This window comes from Xenopus laevis, chromosome 8S (assembly GCF_017654675.1).
Source record: "Xenopus laevis strain J_2021 chromosome 8S, Xenopus_laevis_v10.1, whole genome shotgun sequence".
In the NCBI taxonomy this organism is placed as follows: domain Eukaryota; kingdom Metazoa; phylum Chordata; class Amphibia; order Anura; family Pipidae; genus Xenopus; species Xenopus laevis.
The window spans coordinates 5,610,182-5,627,154 of NC_054386.1; the positions used below are offsets into that span (position 1 = coordinate 5,610,182).

Below are 16,973 nucleotides of genomic sequence, written 5' to 3' on the forward strand. Positions count from 1 at the left end.
CGAAACCGTCGCTGGCGAATTTTCGCTGGTTAGGGAATTTGCCTCATCATTTCTAGAGGTTGTTGTACTACTCCTATTAGATTGGTGCCGATTGCCAGGGCCGTAACTAGGGGTAGGCAGAAGAGGCACATGTCTAGGGCGCAAAGTTTGGGGGTGCCAGTAGGGTTGCCATCCGGCCAGTATTTTACCCGCTAGCTGGTAAAAATGCTGGTTGATTCCAATATTATCAATAGGGAAAAAGATAAATATGTAGGAAGGCCGGTATTTTTTTTCCAGAAAAGGTGACAACCCTAGGTGTCCAGCACGTACCTCATAAGCAGCCTACCCCTAGTCCGCCAGTAAAAAAAAGTAAGATGGTGCCGCTCTCTGATGTCAAAGTATGCTGACGCAGGCCCATCCGCGCACATCCGTGCACGTGCGTCCTCTTTGCTACAGCTGTACAGGGGGGGGCGGGAGTGACATGGCCGGCCAGGTGGCCTAGGGCCCCAAGCCGGCATTGCCAGGCACTGCCGTTTGCATAAGCACACTGTAACCCTGAGTACCTGGGGAAGATTGGAAGGAATGTATGTTGTGCAAGGATCACAGTACTCCCTTTATGTAAGAAGGTGAAAAATATTTTATATTTCAAAATCGTTGGGCAATGTTACAGCTCAGCCAGCAGGTGGCACCAACCTCTAAGGTTGGCCTGTAGGTGAGGTTCCCCTGCAGGAGACTATATAAGGAAGTGCAGGAGCTGTGAACTTCCTCTTTGGCCTATCTAGGAACATCAAGCAGGCAGGACTGCAGACTGTTGTGACCAGATGATGTGGGAGGCTACATGATTAGTAGTGGGGTGTGAGCTCATTCTAGGAGTGAGAGATAGAGAGACTAGCTAGCAAGGACAGCCTGTTGTCCCAACAAGGAGTGAGTTTTTGGGGTAGAACCTCTGCAATTGTGCGCCAGTTAGGAAATTGATAGTGTTCAGGTGTAGGGGAAACCTACAGGCTGTAGTGAGACGATCGGGAGAAACGGGAAAGGTTCAATTAGGAGAGGAGGCCCCCTGAACATTACATTTCCACATGACCGTGTCCTGGAGCCTAAGTGAGAGAAATGCTATGTGGGAGAGAATGAGAGTGCAGAGGATCTATTTAGAAGTGTTAACTGTGTAATTGTCATCCTTGAGTTGGCAACCAGGACTGTGACCTGCCTCCCTGCAAGAAGCTGCCAATATAGTGTGCCCATAACCATTGCAACATTGTGAAAATGCCTATTTCTTATAGAAAAGGGCGTATACACATCTATTAATGTAATGGGTGTCTACCAGCCACGGGTAGCAACTTTACATGATATTTGTCATTTGTTTTAATGGTTAAACCTTGGAAACGCTAAATGAGGTGCCTTCAAGTCTTCTTTACATTCTTTGTAGTTACCAGGAACTCTATCTTTAACCCATCGGGTCTGAGAGTTTTTTTGGAGCCGGTTCTACTTGGAGCCTCGGTCAATGTTATTATAATTTCTGGCACCTGGAAAGGGAGCTGTGTTAGAATAGAATAGAAGAGGGGGTCTGTTCTTCAATTCAATTTCAAAGACATTGAAACCATTAATATCTATCTAGGGCAACCATCATTGTAGTACAGGTTTAACAGGTAGACGTAGCTACCCCTGTCATTGCTGGGAATGTGGAGCCCTGTAAATCCATATTTACATGGTTTCTTATGTCAAAGTGGACCCCAAGTTTTACCCTTGTTCTGTAACCAAGAGGAACAATTAGGTTTCTGACATTTGTGACCACACTTGTATGATTTTATATATATACCTGTATATACACACTGCCCAACTTACACTCATTCTAGCCACTTACTTGACTTGTGCCTCCACTTGTATAAAGATGAATTCCCATTTCTTTGCAAAAGCTCATGAAGTCTTGCTAAGTTTTACGGAAAAAATAATTCATATATATATATTTTGTCAAATTGCTTGGCAGTTGTGGAGTGTAAGGGTTAAAGCTCTTCACTTCAGCTGTTGGGATCTATACTGGTTGGAGGAGTAAGCTGAGTGTTGCCATTACACCTAGCAGATTGCAGTTTGACATCCCTGCAATGTTAAAAGATTTCTCAAGCCAGTCATCCAGGACCTACAAATACACCAGGATAAAATGGTGGCCTTGCTGATACACAGGGCAAACAGTGATGTAGCAATCAGGTCCTCCATCAATGTTATGAACTTGTCTGTTTTCATACAATTATAGCCTTATATCCACGGCCGTTAGATGTCTGCACAGGGTTGGTACAACAACAACGGCACCTCATACCTCATAAAAAACCTATAAAACTTACAAGATGCAATTATTTTTCCTTTCAAAAAGAAGCCGCACTCGTTTAATCTGCAGATTTAAAGGGCATGTAAAAGCAAAAAAATAAAATCCCATTTTTACTTTCTTTAATGAAAAAGAAACCTATCTCCAATATACTATAATTAAAAAATGTGTACCGTTTTTATAAGAAACCTGACTGTATGCAGTTAAATTCTACCTTCATTTACTGCTGTGGATAGGAATTGTCAGACGGTCCCTAATTGCTCTGCAGGGAAACAATCATACTTATGAACAGCAGGGGGAGCCCCGCCTTACTTCACAGCCATGCAGAACTCAAGCAGCTTTGTTTGTTTCCCTGTAGAGCAGTCGGCGACTGTGTAGAGATTTGTATTGGATTTTATTTTTGCTTTTACATCCCCTTTACTGTTTCCAACTCCAGTTGCAGGGACAAAGATCATGGAGCCAGATTTGAACAGATAAACTGGGATTCTTAAAATACTAAGTTATTCTTTAAATATTAAGTTTAATAAAAATAATTACCTCATGGAGAGTTGGAGGCGTGAATTACTGTTAACAACTATTTGAAAATGAGGAGAAAGATAGTAAAAGCCCCCTCACTCTCCAATGAAATAAATACCTTAATATCTAAATTATACCGTGAATCAATTAATAAAGTTAAAGTGCTTGTTCTATTAATGCAAATGCTTGCTTGGTTAATTAAAAACCTTCTAATAATTTAATTAAATATTAGGCAATTAGCAAACAGCAAGTTCAGAAAAGCATAGAGTTGCCTTTTCTGTGTATTAAAAAATAGCTGGTGCTGACTTGATATTGAATTTATGCTGTGTTTGTAGACAATTAATACAAGATTTCAATAAATGATACAAGAATAATCAATTTAGCACTTGCACTTTATAATTTATTGAAATCTTGTATTAATTGTAGCTATCTACAGAGGTTTAAACTGTCAGTTTCAACTGTAAGGAATGTAATCAGGAAATGGAAGACCACAGGCACAGTTGCTGTAAAACCCAGGTCTGACAGGCCAAGAAAAATACAGGAGCGACATATGCGGAGGATTGTGAGAATGTTACAGACAACCCAAAGATCATCTCCAAAGACCTGCAAGAACATCTTGCTGCAGATGGTGTATCTGTACATCGTTCTACAATTCAGCACAATTTGCACAAAGAACATGTGTATGGCAGGGGGATGAGAAAGAAGCCCTTTCTGCACTCACACAAACACAAACAGAGTCGCTTGTTGTATGTAAAAGCTCATTTAGACAAGACACAGTCATTTTGGAACAAAGTGCTTTGGACTGATGAGACAAAAATTTAGATATTTGGTCATAACAAAAAGCGCTTTGCATGGCGGAAGAAGAACACGGCATTCCAAGAAAAACACCTGCTACCGACTGTCACATTTGGTGGAGGTCCCATCATGCTGTGGGGCTAGTTCAGGGACTGGGGCCCTTGTTAAAGTCGAGGGTCGGATGAATTCAACCCAATATCAACAAATTCTTCAGGATAATGTTCAAGCATCAGTCACAAAGTTGAAGTTACGCTGCAGGGGTTGGATATTCCAACAAGACAATGACCCTAAACTCACTTGGAAATCTACAAAGACATTTATGCAGAGGGACAAGTACAATATTCTGGAATGGCCATCACAGCCCCCCAACTTGAAAACCATCAAAAATCTATGGGATGATCTGAAGCAGACTGTCCATGCTCGGCAGCCATCAAATTTAACTGAACTGGTGAGATTTTGTTTGGACGAATGGTCAAAAATAGCCACATCCAAAATCTCATCAAAGGCTATAGGAGGTGTCTAGAGACTGTTACATTTGCAAAAGGCTCAACCAAGTATTGATGTAATATCTCTGTTGGGTGCCCAAAGTTATGCACATGTCTAATTTTGTTATGATGCATATTTTCTGTTAATCCAATAAACTTGATGTCACTGCTGAAATACTACTGTTTCCATAAGGAAAGTTATATATTAAAAGGAAGTTGCTACTTTGAAATGATAAACAAAACTCCAATGAATTAAGAGGGGTTCCCAAACTTTTTCATATGACTGTATGAAAGGCACGGCTGCAGATTGGCGCTTTGGAGAGGAGGGAACAGCGTGAGGTCACTGTGTATCACATATTACAGCAGCTCCTGCAGAAGGTAAACATGAAAAGCTGCTTTAAGGAAGCCGCTGGATGTTAATGGAATGTGTGTGTGAGAGAGGGAAGAGATATGTCCAGCTCTGATTGAATGCTGAGGAGAAGAGAAGGGGGTGTGCACACAACTGAGACATCACAGAGGAAAGAGCCGTGTGTTTTCCCCTCTTTATCGCTTATTACCTGCCTTTGCCTGAAGTTCCTTCAGCAGTGAGCGTCAGGCTCCAGTCTACTTTGCCCGTGTGCCATTTCTGCCTGTGCAGATAAGGTGACCCCTCTTAGCCCCCATGGAGGGGCTGTGGCACTGGGGGCTTCTGCCTTCACCCTCCCCAATCTCTCTCCATAGGAATGGGGGCCAGGAAAGGGACAATGGGTGTGAGGAACCTGTTCCAGCTGTGGGATTGATGGGGTGCAGACTGCAGCATTGGCTGGGAGCTCCCTGTACCAAGTGATTGTTTCTTCTAGGGAACAGGATCTGATACACACCAGCAACGGGGTGACCGGGAGGCATAGCATGGCAAAGGATGTCTGCTGAGGGGGAACCTGCTGAGTCAGTGTCAGAGACCCCTGCAAGTAGCCTAGGGGAAGAGGCGGCAGCCCCGACTGATGTGGATGTGAGAGAAGAGGTGAGCAATACAATCAAGGTCATGGGCACTTCCCAATCCAGCATGTCACTACACAAAGTCTGACAACTGCACACACACACAAATACACAGTGTGCATCTTATCTACATATTATATATGTAGCACCAATCCTGCTCTACTACACTCTGTCATATCATTTGTGTATCATGGAATGATGTGTGTGTGGCACAGGCAAGATAAGACACACTGCTTGCAACTATAGTGGCCGGGCATGTGTAGGGCATTGTACTGTATCTCTGTTGCACTCTATTGCACAATATGCTTTCCAAAATATACTATAAATCTGAATAATGTGCCTGGCATCAGTTGTGTTGGGCAAGGGGGTTAAGTGAGTGCTAGCCAGGAGCTGCAGTGCTGTTCTTGTTGCTGTATTGCACACACTGCTACGTTGATGACAGATACTAAACGTTAATGTGTTACAGCAAGATAAGGAATACTCAGGGAACAGAGGGAACTGATTATTCCCCGTAGAGTTTCCCAGTGCAGCACAAAGGTGGATTCAAGGGGCCCCTCCTCTGTCAGGTTTCAATGTTTGCCTGCAGGACGGACTCCACTGTGCCAAACGCATTGCTGCTGCACAAAGCCAGGCATCCGGGCACACACTGCGGCTTCTTATTAGCACTTGTATATTTCTGCCTGTACAGGAGCTTACACTTTGCTTTTAATCCTTGCTCTGCCTGTGTATATCTATGACGGGAAACGAGTGTATTAAAGTTCTTTTCTACCTACAAGACCAACACTGTATAATCAGGGATATTCAACCTGCCACCTTCTAGCTGTTTCCCTACAAATCCCATCCCTAAGTAGTTAGAAAATTATGGGAGTTGTAGTTCATATTAATTTCTAATAGAAGCATCTACCCAATTACCTTTATTGAATGGTTAGTTGATCTTAAAGTTAACTTTTGTGAGGTGTAGACCATGGTATTCTAAGAGTTTGCAAGTAGTCTTCACTTTTCATGGTTTTTTTTTTATTTATTTTTTATTTGCACCTACCTGGCTTGGAATTTACACTTTTGTTTGGTTGTTAGGGCTTAATTATTATAACTGGTTAAAAAAAAAGACTTGAAGATGACTAGGAGCGTGGCTGAATAGAAAGAGAAGGCATATGGAATTAATATACCAGTGAAACTGAAGCCTTATAGTCAAACTGGTTGCTAAGGTCAGTGATCCTGACAACCAGAAAGCATTTTCAGTTACAGATTGGAAAGAGGCAGACCTTATCATTCAAAAATATATATGATGAAGAACGACTGAAAGTCAAAAAGAACAGTTCCATCTATAGTATAGGAAAAGGTAAGGTAAAGGTGGACCATTCCATTTTTATTTGCATGGCTGGAGATCCTCCATATAATTTGGCTAATTTTAGTCTTAGCTGGGATAATGTAATCCAGGCAATTTGTCTTTATTAAATATTAACATAACAGAGGATACAGAATATTTGTATATATACTGTATATCTGCTTGTGTTTGCAGATATGTTCTCCGTAGATTGCAACAATACAGAAGCACCTATTTAAATCACAGGGGATCTGATGCATTTTAGAGATAGGCAAGTAGTATGGCAGCTCCCATTTACATGCTATAACATAATTCAAATAAGAAATCTTCTGTTTATGTAGGAAGATGTTATACAATCTAGTATTGCCACTATTAAATATGAGTCTCACTGACACCCGCACACCCACTCAGATTTGTGATTGTTTATTAAGGGGAATTTGCCAAAGGGGGATTCATCACATGGGTCAGTTGAGGGCCCTCTAGAGTTTCCCAGGTAGCACATTTCTATGCAGCATGCATACATTCATGTAACAGAAAAATGTCTAGTGCCAGAATATATGATATTATTATATAATTGAGGGGTGCCTGTGGACCCCTGCAAAACAAAAAAATCTTTGTACAGCACCGCTTAGTTTAAAAATGCCTTTATTCACAATTTCATGGCAGAACCCGATCAGGCAACAATATGTTTATCTTTTAACATAGTCCCTCACCCTTCCATGGAAAACAATCACAACAGAGGTCAGTGGGCTTTTCTTTACCACTTTACAGCCACAAGCCTTAATGCACCTCACTAAAGCTGACCTATTGATCCCAGGTGCTTGTCTGTAACAGATTGCTTTGCTAGGAATACTGTGCCGGGCAGTATTTATAATGAATATATTGCAGTATGTAGGGTGCCTTCCCTTGCAAATCATTACTCATCAGCACATCCATCTTCGTTTGGATCACCCCGCAGCATGCACTAGTGAAAACTATAGAACTTTAAGGGGCATATTTACTTCGCTCGAGTGAAGAATTAGAATAAAAAATACTTCAAATTTCGAAGTATTTTTTTGGCTACTTCGACCTTCAACTACGACTTTGAATGATTCGAACTAAAAATCGTTCGACTATTCGACCATTCCATAGTCGAAGTACTGTCTCTTTAAAAAAAACTTTGACCACCTACTTCGCCACCTAAAACCTACCGAGCACCAATGTTAGCCTTTGGGGAAGGTCCCCATAGGCTTTCCTAGCTTTTTTTGATCGAAGGAATCGTTCGATTCAAAGGATTTAATTGTTCGATCAAACGATTTTTCGTTCGATCGAAGGAAATGCGGGAAATTCGAAGTCGAAAGATTTTACTTCGACGGTCAAATATCGAGGGTCGAGTAAAAAGCTCTAGAAACTCTCTGTTTGTTTAGGATAGGAGCTGCAGTATTAATGTGGTGTGACATCACTTCCTGCCTGAGTCTCTCCCTGCTCTGGGCTCAGATTACAGTAGAGAAGGGAGGGGGTGGGGGGAGAGGAGCAAACTGAGCATGCTCACGCCCAGGGCAATGAGGTTTAAGATAAAGGCAGGAAGTCTGATACAGAAGCCCATGTGTACACAATAGAAGGAAAGAAATGCAGTGTTTCTTTTGACAGGGGACTCAGAGCAACATTACTTTGGGGGTTTATTGGTATATTTAGATGGACCTTTCTGATAAGGCTTACTTAGTTGTAACCTTTCCTTCTCCTTTAATGAACAGTAGCATCTTCTTCCACTGACAATGAGCCTCATATTGAGGGATTTAACTTTGCAGTTTGACGTTGCCAATCACTTTATGCCTCTGCAATTCTAGTCTGCTTCTTCTCAGGCGTGAAAATCCTTTCTTGACCTTTTCCATGGACAACCTATCTCCTGCTCAACCGATATGAGACAGCTATTGATTTTTCTGATATTCTCCCCTTTTTACAGCTACCTGGTAGATTTTAGGCATTTAACATATTTTCCACTGCAATTTAAGATTGTGATAGTGGATGAAAATCTCCGAGGTTGCTGGAAAAGAGAAACATTGCAAAATCAGTAGTAGTAGTAGTAGTGAAGATGTATATAATGTAAGAGGATAATGTTTTTGATCATTAAGTTATCTTCAAAAGCAAATGCTTATAGTTATAAAGGTCTGATACATTATTTAGCAGTAATTCTGATAGTCGTTTATATCCTGGCAGCTCTAGCAGACCGGGTGGGCACTGTTGTCCTCCAAATGCCCTGGAGAGGGAAATAAAGAAAAGCAATGGGAGCCAACTGTGGTTTCCACACCAGATGCCCAGGCAGAAGGTGCCGGCTTGGCCATGTGTGAATGGGATGGGACTATAGAGCACAAAGCTGGCATCAAAGAGACAGTAGCTAATGTGAATTCTTTACACACATGGTAAATGAAAAGCATCTTCACATGCTTATTTATAACAAGAAATAGGGACCCGTTCCATATTCAGGAATAAACTACAGAACTGTTAACTTCATCCATTAAATCCTTCATTGTTAATTCATTTGTACGTTGACAGGCCCAACATTTTTCATGTGCAATTAAATTTTTTCAAGCAGTATCCATATGTCCACACGAGTCCATATGCTAAGGAATTGTTTAAAGTAGTTTTAAAGGAGAACTAAACCACCCACTTACCCCCCTCTGCTGCCCCACCTCCCCCCTGCACAGTGCTACAGCAGATTCTGTGTCCCCTCTAGGAATACTGACCCACACCTGCAGAAAAGCGCAGCGGAGTTTACAAGCGCCATCTTCGTCACTTCGTTATTCTTCGTGAAGTTAGAGGCGTATCAGTGCATGCGCAGTTGGAGCAATCTTCTTGTTCGTTACAACTGCACATGCGCTGAAAGAGACGGAAATTGTCGAAGGTAAGAAAGAAGACCCGAAGATTACCGAAGCGCCGGAAGATGGCGCCCGTGAACTCCGCTACGCTCTTCTGCAGGTGTGGGTCAGTATTCCTAGAGGGGACACAGAATCTGCTGTAACACTGTGCAGGGTGGAGTCAGGGAGGGGGCCAGTGGGGACTTTTGCCTAAAGGGGGGTTTAGTTCTTCTTTAAACACAATCACCCGCCTCCATTTGCTTTTTTCAGAAAAAGCCATTTAATGCATTTCTAATGGAATGGATAGAGGTACCTTTATAACAGGAAACATACACTTGTACCTTTTTCCTCACTTGGGAAAGCTCTAATTATAACCTGCCATTGTTGATCTTAAAGCCCAAATCCACAATTGCTTTTGGACCACTTTATGCTACGAAAGTAGACCTGTGTTTCAAGATTCACCTGTCCATCTGGCTATGGATTATGGAGGTGTGTGTGTGTGTTGAGGGGGCTGGATCCAGGTTTTCTTTTGTATTCCTGTCTTCTTCCTGTCCTGTCTTTTTTCACTAATTCCTTATCCAATTAGTGATTATCTAATCTTGCATTACTCTTTTTTTCTTCTGCTTAAGTATATAAATCTAATGTGACATTGTATCATCATAATCATCATTTATTTATTTATTTATATAGCGCCGACAAGATACGCAGTGCTTTACATTGTTTAGAACAAACAGGTAATAAATGGTGGATAACAAACAAGGGTTTACAGAGTACAATAGGATTAGAGAACCTTACAAATTAGAGTGTACAATTGAGACATTAGGATTTTAGGAACAATTTTGTGATTTATGATACAGCAATGATTAATTAATTAATGTATATTGAATAAGCTTCTTCAAACAGGTGGGTCTTTAAGGAGCATTTGAAAGTTTGGAAAGAAAGAGAAAGTCCAGAGAAAAGCCAAAGAGAAGTCTTGTAGATGAGAATTGGCAGAAGTGATGAGAGGAGAAGCAATGCAAAGGTCAGAAGCAAAGCAAAGGTTGCGTGAAGGAGAGTATTTGGTGAGAGTATTTGGTGATCAGAGATGAAATATAGGGAGGGGCTTCATTGTTAAGTGTTGAGTGTAAGTAGTTTGAATTTGATTCTAGAGGAGATTGGGAGCCAGTGAAGGGACATACATATGGGAGCAGCTGATGTTGAGTGGTGAGATAGATGAATGAGTCTAGCGGCCGCATTTAGAACAGATTGGAGTTGTGAAAGGCGACTTGTTGGAATACCTGTGAGGAGTAAGTTGCAGTAATCAAAGTGGCAAATGATAAGAGACTAAGAGTAAGTGTTTTGGTTGATTCTGCACGCCAAGCAACTTAGAACAGAACTCTCAGTTGTGGTATTTGTAATCCCTATAAATATTTGCAAGGGACCTCCGCCTACACTCAGGAGCTTCCATTATTAAATAAGTTACAAGAATAAAGTGTAAGAACAGCCTCCAGACGATCAGCGTTCATGGGCGCTTCTTCACTTCGTTAATCTTCGAGAAGAGAGTGGCGTGTTGGTGCATGCGCAGTGTTAGGTGCGATGTGCCGGTCCCGAACAACTGCGCATGCACCGAAAGCCACATAAATTGCAGAAGCACCGGAAGAAGACCTGAAGATTAACAAAGAGAAGATGGCGCCGTGAACTCTGGTGCCCTAAATCTGCAACAAGGGGTAAGTAAAGAGATAGGGGCATTTACACAGGGTAACACCTAGCGGGGGGGGGGGGAGCAGGGAGGGGGTTCTATGTTGGGTAGATGGGTAGGGAATAGTAATAAAAAAGGGTCGTTTCTCCTTTAAAAGGTTGAACTTGATGGACGTATGTCTTTTTTCAAACTAACTTACTATGTAACTATGTTATATTATACTGTATGTATTTATAAATATATTTTTTATTATATGAGATATCTTCAGATTAGAAAGCATTCTGCAGCATGGTGTCACCTCCAGCTAGAGATATACAGGAAGCACAGGAAATTAGCTAAGCATCTGCTCCCCGCAAAAGAAATAATTGAAAGATATGGTATATTCCCTTAAAACTAGTGAAGGTTAAAGCAAAGGTCACAGCAGAAAACATCTGAGTACTAATTTTAAGACCTTTTGTGTACAAGCCTCCCTTTTAAGTCCAATATTTGTTCAAAGCCTCGTCATCTCATAGCAAGTTTATTGATATATATGGTGTCCTGCTATGCTTTCATGAATATCAAGATCATGTGCCAAATGGCTTTATACAGTATATAGCAATGGGTTATAGATGGTCTTTGGTTAGTGGGGTTACTACCATGGGACCAGGTGATGCTACTGTACCCCATAGATAACAAGTCCTATTTTTTGTGTGTTCCAAAGGGAGGAAGTTGGTCCTTCCCAGTTATCCTTACACTGGCCATCAAAATTATATAAAAATATTGTATGGCATGCTGCTCGAAATGAGAAGCCGAGAGACATAAATTTATGGAGCGCACGCTAAGCAGATTTAATGCAGTAGCCAATAAGTAGGCTATCTCCCTAATTATACATTGCCATTAAATCAATCATTGCCCTGGCTCTTGCTCCTGCTGACTAAGGTAAGAATAACACCATGACTTATTACAGGCCAAGCCCCATTCAATAATCGTGAAGGCTGCCTGTGTTCCACCCTCATGCACTGCCTTTGTTGCAAATACCTGCCATGTTCCTCCCTGCAGGCTAAATTCCAAACCAGTAATGAGAATGACCCTGTGCAATGCTGTTAAAAGGATTTCAATTAACATGGGCGCAGGTATATTTTCTCAGTGGCAATTATGAAAAATGGAAAAATAATTGCATGTATGAAGTCCTAAGGCAGGTGCGCCAGGCATTTTTCATTTCAGCCGTCATGGATTGCAATTCCCAGAACTATCAGGGAAAGGATGGCTGGTTGAGAATGATGGGAGTTGTTTTCAAAGCTTTTGGGATTTTTCAGTCCCATACATAATATATATTTAATACCATCATTTGTAGAGGATAGTAGAGTTTAGTTTACACTGACCTTTTTATCACTTTAACTACGTAGGTAATACCACTCTAACAGGGCAAAACTGTCTCTTTATGAAATAAATTTGCTGCTGGCACAGTCTCACAGCAGTAAAACTAGGGAATAACAGGGTTGTTTCCCCCTTGGCTATAAACTGAAGCATTGCGAGCGGCAACCCATGAGATATTTTCATGGGTTGGATGGGATGGATATTTTCTAGGCTGTCGGTAACTCCCAGCATTTCAGAAACAGTACAGAATTTTTAATTATATTTAGAAAGTTTCTTAGTTCAGTATGATGAAGCTTATATTAAATTTTCATTTTCGCAATAGTTCCCCTTTAAATGCCATATAGATCGGACTATCATTCATTTTCATTACTGCTGTATTTATTTAATGGTAACAGCTAAATGGACCTGCCGTACATTATGCATGTAAACTGTGTCAGTTATTGCAAGACTGCAGTTTTTCCTTATTTGATTGCATGCAGTGCTTGTTTTCTGTCTCCATAGGCTGTAGGGATCTCTTACTAATGAGTGCAAAATAAAAAATCTAATTTGCAAATTGTTTTGATTTATAAACACTGGGCTAAGTTGCTCTTGTGCAGTAACCTGTGAAAACCAATCAGATGTTTGTTTCTAGCATTCTACCCACAGCTGGTTGAGAAATGCTAATCACTGATTGGTTGCTATGGGTTACTGCCCAGGTGCAAATTTGCCCAGTGTTTATAAATGAGTCACAGTACTGACCTTGGCATTGAATTCCTGTCTAGAGGTCTACAGGTGTACAGGTTATAAAAGAAATCTACTGTGTATCCTGTGCTTGAATGGCTGCCCCCATGGCTACACAGCAGCTTGTTTATATAAACTATAGTAGTATTTATCTGTTATCTACTGTGTATCCTGTGCTTGAATGGCTGCCCCCATGGCTACACAGCAGCTTGTTTATATAAACTATAGTAGTACTTATCTGTTATCTACTGTGTGTCCTGTGCTTGAATGGCTGCCCCCATGGCTACACAGCAGCTTGTTTATATAAACTATAGTAGTACTTATCGGTTATCTACTGTGTATCCTGTGCTTGAATGGCTGCCCCCATGGCTACACAGCAGCTTGTTTATATAAACTATAGTAGTACTTATCTGTTATCTACTGTGTATCCTGTGCTTGAAAGGCTGCCCCCATGGCTACACAGCAGCTTGTTTATATAAACTATAGTAGTACTTATCTGTTATCTACTGTGTATCCTGTGCTTGAATGGCTGTCCTCATGGCTACACAGCATCTTGTTTATATAAACTATAGTAGTACTTATCTGTTATCTACTGTGTATCCTGTGCTTGAATGGCTGCCCCCATGGCTACACAGCAGCTTGTTTATATAAACTATAGTAGTACTTATCTGTTATCTACTGTGTATCCTGTGCATGAATGGCTGCCCCCATGGCTAAAAAAGCAGCTTGTTTACATAAACTATAGTAGTACTTATCCATTATCTACTGTGTACTGTGGGAGTCATTAAGTAAGGAGGGAACAGAGAAAGTGCCCTGTTAATGCATCAGTTTGCTGAATGAGCAAACTCAGAAAAATAGAAAATTATCTCTTTATCTTTACCAGGATATATTTACAATTATACTGTATAATTTGTAAAAAAACCTCACTTGACTTTTCTTTTGTCTTCTCATAGCAGCGGCCAGAGAAACAGTCACTGAGTGCCTCTATGTGCCGGGAGTCCCACTGGAAATGCCTTCTACTCTCCATCTTCATGTTTGTTTGTCTTGGTGCGGTGACTTGGTGCCAGGTAACGAGTGTGACCAAGCTCAGCTTTGATAGTTCCCTTAAGGGCAGATCCATGATCTACCATGGAAGTCCTTGCTCAGATGGCTATGTCTACATCCCACTGGCTTTCCTTGCCATGCTTTATGTGGTCTATATGGTAGAGTGCTGGCACTGCCATGCCAGGAGTGAGCTCCAGAATAAGGCAGATATTAGCAGTGTTCACGATCAGATACAACGCATGAGGCAAGCTACACCGTGCATATGGTGGAAGGCCATCAGCTATCACTTTGTCAGACGCACAAGACAAGTTACTCGCTATCGTCATGGTGATGCCTATACCACCACCCAGGTCTACCACGAGCGTGTTAATACCCATGTTGCTGAGGCAGAGTTTGAATACTCTCATTGTGGCATAAAAGACATCTCAAAGGACTTATTAGACTTGGAACGCCATCCTGCCACCAAATTAGAATTCACAAAGTGCTTCAGCTTCGCCAGTGTGGAGTCAGAGAGTTCATATCTTACCCAGCGTGCTCGGTTCTTTACAGAGATAGAAGGGCTGGATGACTACATGGAGGCAAGGGAAGGAATGCAACTAAAAAACGTGGACTTCAAAGAATTAGTAGTTGCTTATGTGGATTTAGAAAAGCTGCCATGGTATGTGTCTCATTATGCTTTCTGGGTAGCTGCACTGCTCATGTTGTCTTGGCCTCTAAGGGTTTTTATTGAATATCGGACAGCTCATGTTCACTACCATATTGAGAAACTGTTGGGATTGGAATACAGAGCATCTTCTACTGGAGACGAGCCCATATACAGATTCAGAATGCCCAGAGTAAGTACTTTGGACAGCACCGAACTAGAATGGCATATCTGTACCAACCGACAACTGATCCCAAGTTATTCAGAGGCAGTCTTGATGGACCTTACAGACGCATCATTATGCAATGGCTACTCTTCTTGTGGTTACCGAGGTGTTCTTCAAGCCTGTGAAGGCTGCAACAGAGCATCCAGCTGTTCTTCAATCTTCTCTCGCCATGCTATACACAGCTGTAGTGCAGGCCCATCTCACCTCTCCCTTAGTACCAGCCGTTTTTCTCTCTGCCGGCTGCATGGTTCCCATAGGACAGGGCTCTGGAGGAGCCGCAGTAGCAGCCTGGCAGACCGTGGGTGCCCAGATGAACGATGCTGCTCTTACTCTAGCCAACTTGCCCTCAATGAAAACCCACCAACATACCACGATGCCCGTTTTTTCCCTGTACTTATAGCACATCGACAGGAAGGGTGCCAAACCAGGAACTTCTGCCTTCTTCGCTCCTCTTGCATGGAGACATCTTTATGATAGAATTTTGTAAGATCCAAATGGTACAGTCATGATTAGAAACAGTGGGGGTCATTTATCAACACTGGGCAGTAACCCATGGCAACCAATCAGATTGCTGCATTCATTGTTCTCCTTGCAGCTGGCTTTAAAAAGCTAATCACTGATTGGTTGCTATAGGTAACTGCCCATGGGCAAATTTGCCCAGTGTTGATAAATGAGCCCCAATGACTTTACTGTAGAAGTGCAATAGGACAGTTTCTTACAATTTACTTATTACACATGCTGAATAGCTAAAGCCCATTATACACAAATTTACATAGCTCAGTATTCTGAGAAGTGGCAATGTTACAGCAATATACTCCTCTGTGTTATATCACTCTGTGGCCAGGAATAAATTAGTTTTACAATGAAAGATCCACAAACCTGTTACTGCTCCTATCCAAATCTGGCTTTCTCCATCAGAACGGCAGATGATGCTGTCGTTTATTAGCCTAAACAGAGCCATAACATAATTGGTTGTGAAAAAAAAAAATTCCCATTTCTGCTGATAACACACATATGCTGATGCCATATATCAAAACAATATGTACATGAGCCCATACACACTAGGGGGCAGATTTATCAAGGGTCGAATTGAAAATCTGAATTTTTAAATTCGAATTTCAAGTTTATTTTAGTGTGATTCGACTAGGGAATAGTCCAAATTTGATTTGAATTTAAAAAAAAATTGAAATTGGAATTTTGAAATTTATCATGTACTGTCCCTTTAAGAATTAGAATTTGACTATTCGCCATCTAAAACCTGCCGAATTGGTGGGACCTCTTACAATCAATTCGAATTTTTGTTATAAAATAAAAAATGGGTTTTTTATGCATAAAAACTCGAATCAGTTTGAATTTGCAGCTCGATCCTATTCACCTGTTTTTTTAAATAAATTTTAGGGATGCACTGAATCCAGGATTCGGCCAGGATTCTGCCTTTTTCAGCAGGATTTGGATTCGGCCGAATCCTTCTGCCCATCGGAAACAAATCCAAATCCTAATATGCATATGCAAATTAGGGGCAGGGAGGGAAATTGTTTTTTGTCACAAAACAAGGAAGTAAAAAAATGTTCCCCTTCCCACCCCCAATTGGCATATGCAAATTAAGATTCGGATTTAGTTTGGTATTCGCAGGCCCGGATTTGTGGCAAGGCCACAAAGGCCCAGGCTTAGGTTAGCACATTTTTCGGGGCGGCATGCCGCCCAGCCGCTCTATGGGGAGCACTGGGGACGCGCTGCTCCCCAGTGCTCTGGTTCTTGCATGCCAGCACCCTTGCACCTGCGCGGTAGTACGGGCGGGCGCTAGGACCGTGCGGCCCCACCCAGCCGAGTTTATGGGAGTTGATTTATTAGAAGCTACCATAAACTCGAAAATTCGACCCTTGATAAATCTGCCCCTAGATATACAGCAAACACACACAATCTAAATGTACACAGACAAGTAATTATTAGGACATAGTCAAACTGTTTATAATGGGACTTTCAATACCACCAAGGTTAATTTAACCTAGTCTGTAATATCTGCTTTTATACAGAATTGCCTCTCTCCAGGATTATTTGTGTAGAGCAAGAAAATTAACCCT

At 41.5% G+C, this 16,973-nt stretch overlaps 1 protein-coding gene across 1 annotated transcript; it reads left to right on the forward strand.

Moving 5' to 3' along the window:
• Window positions 1-4,396: 4,396 nt before the first annotated feature.
• LOC108699740 (transmembrane protein 151B) lies at window positions 4,397-15,762 on the forward strand. Its single transcript, XM_018232258.2, has 2 exons — window positions 4,397-5,092; window positions 13,933-15,762. The coding sequence occupies exons 1-2, from the start codon at window positions 4,991-4,993 to the stop codon at window positions 15,364-15,366; spliced, it is 1,536 nt and encodes a 511-aa protein (XP_018087747.1). The 5' UTR covers window positions 4,397-4,990; the 3' UTR covers window positions 15,367-15,762.
• The last annotated feature ends 1,211 nt before the right edge of the window (window positions 15,763-16,973 follow it).

Excerpts from the sequence above, each read along its gene's own strand:
- LOC108699740 (XM_018232258.2), top strand. The coding sequence starts at position 4,991 with ATGTCTGCTGAGGGGGAACCTGCTGAGTCAGTGTCAGAGACCCCTGCA. Across the intron at positions 5,093-13,932 it reads ATGTGGATGTGAGAGAAGAG|CAGCGGCCAGAGAAACAGTC; the intron begins GTGAGCAATACA and ends GTCTTCTCATAG.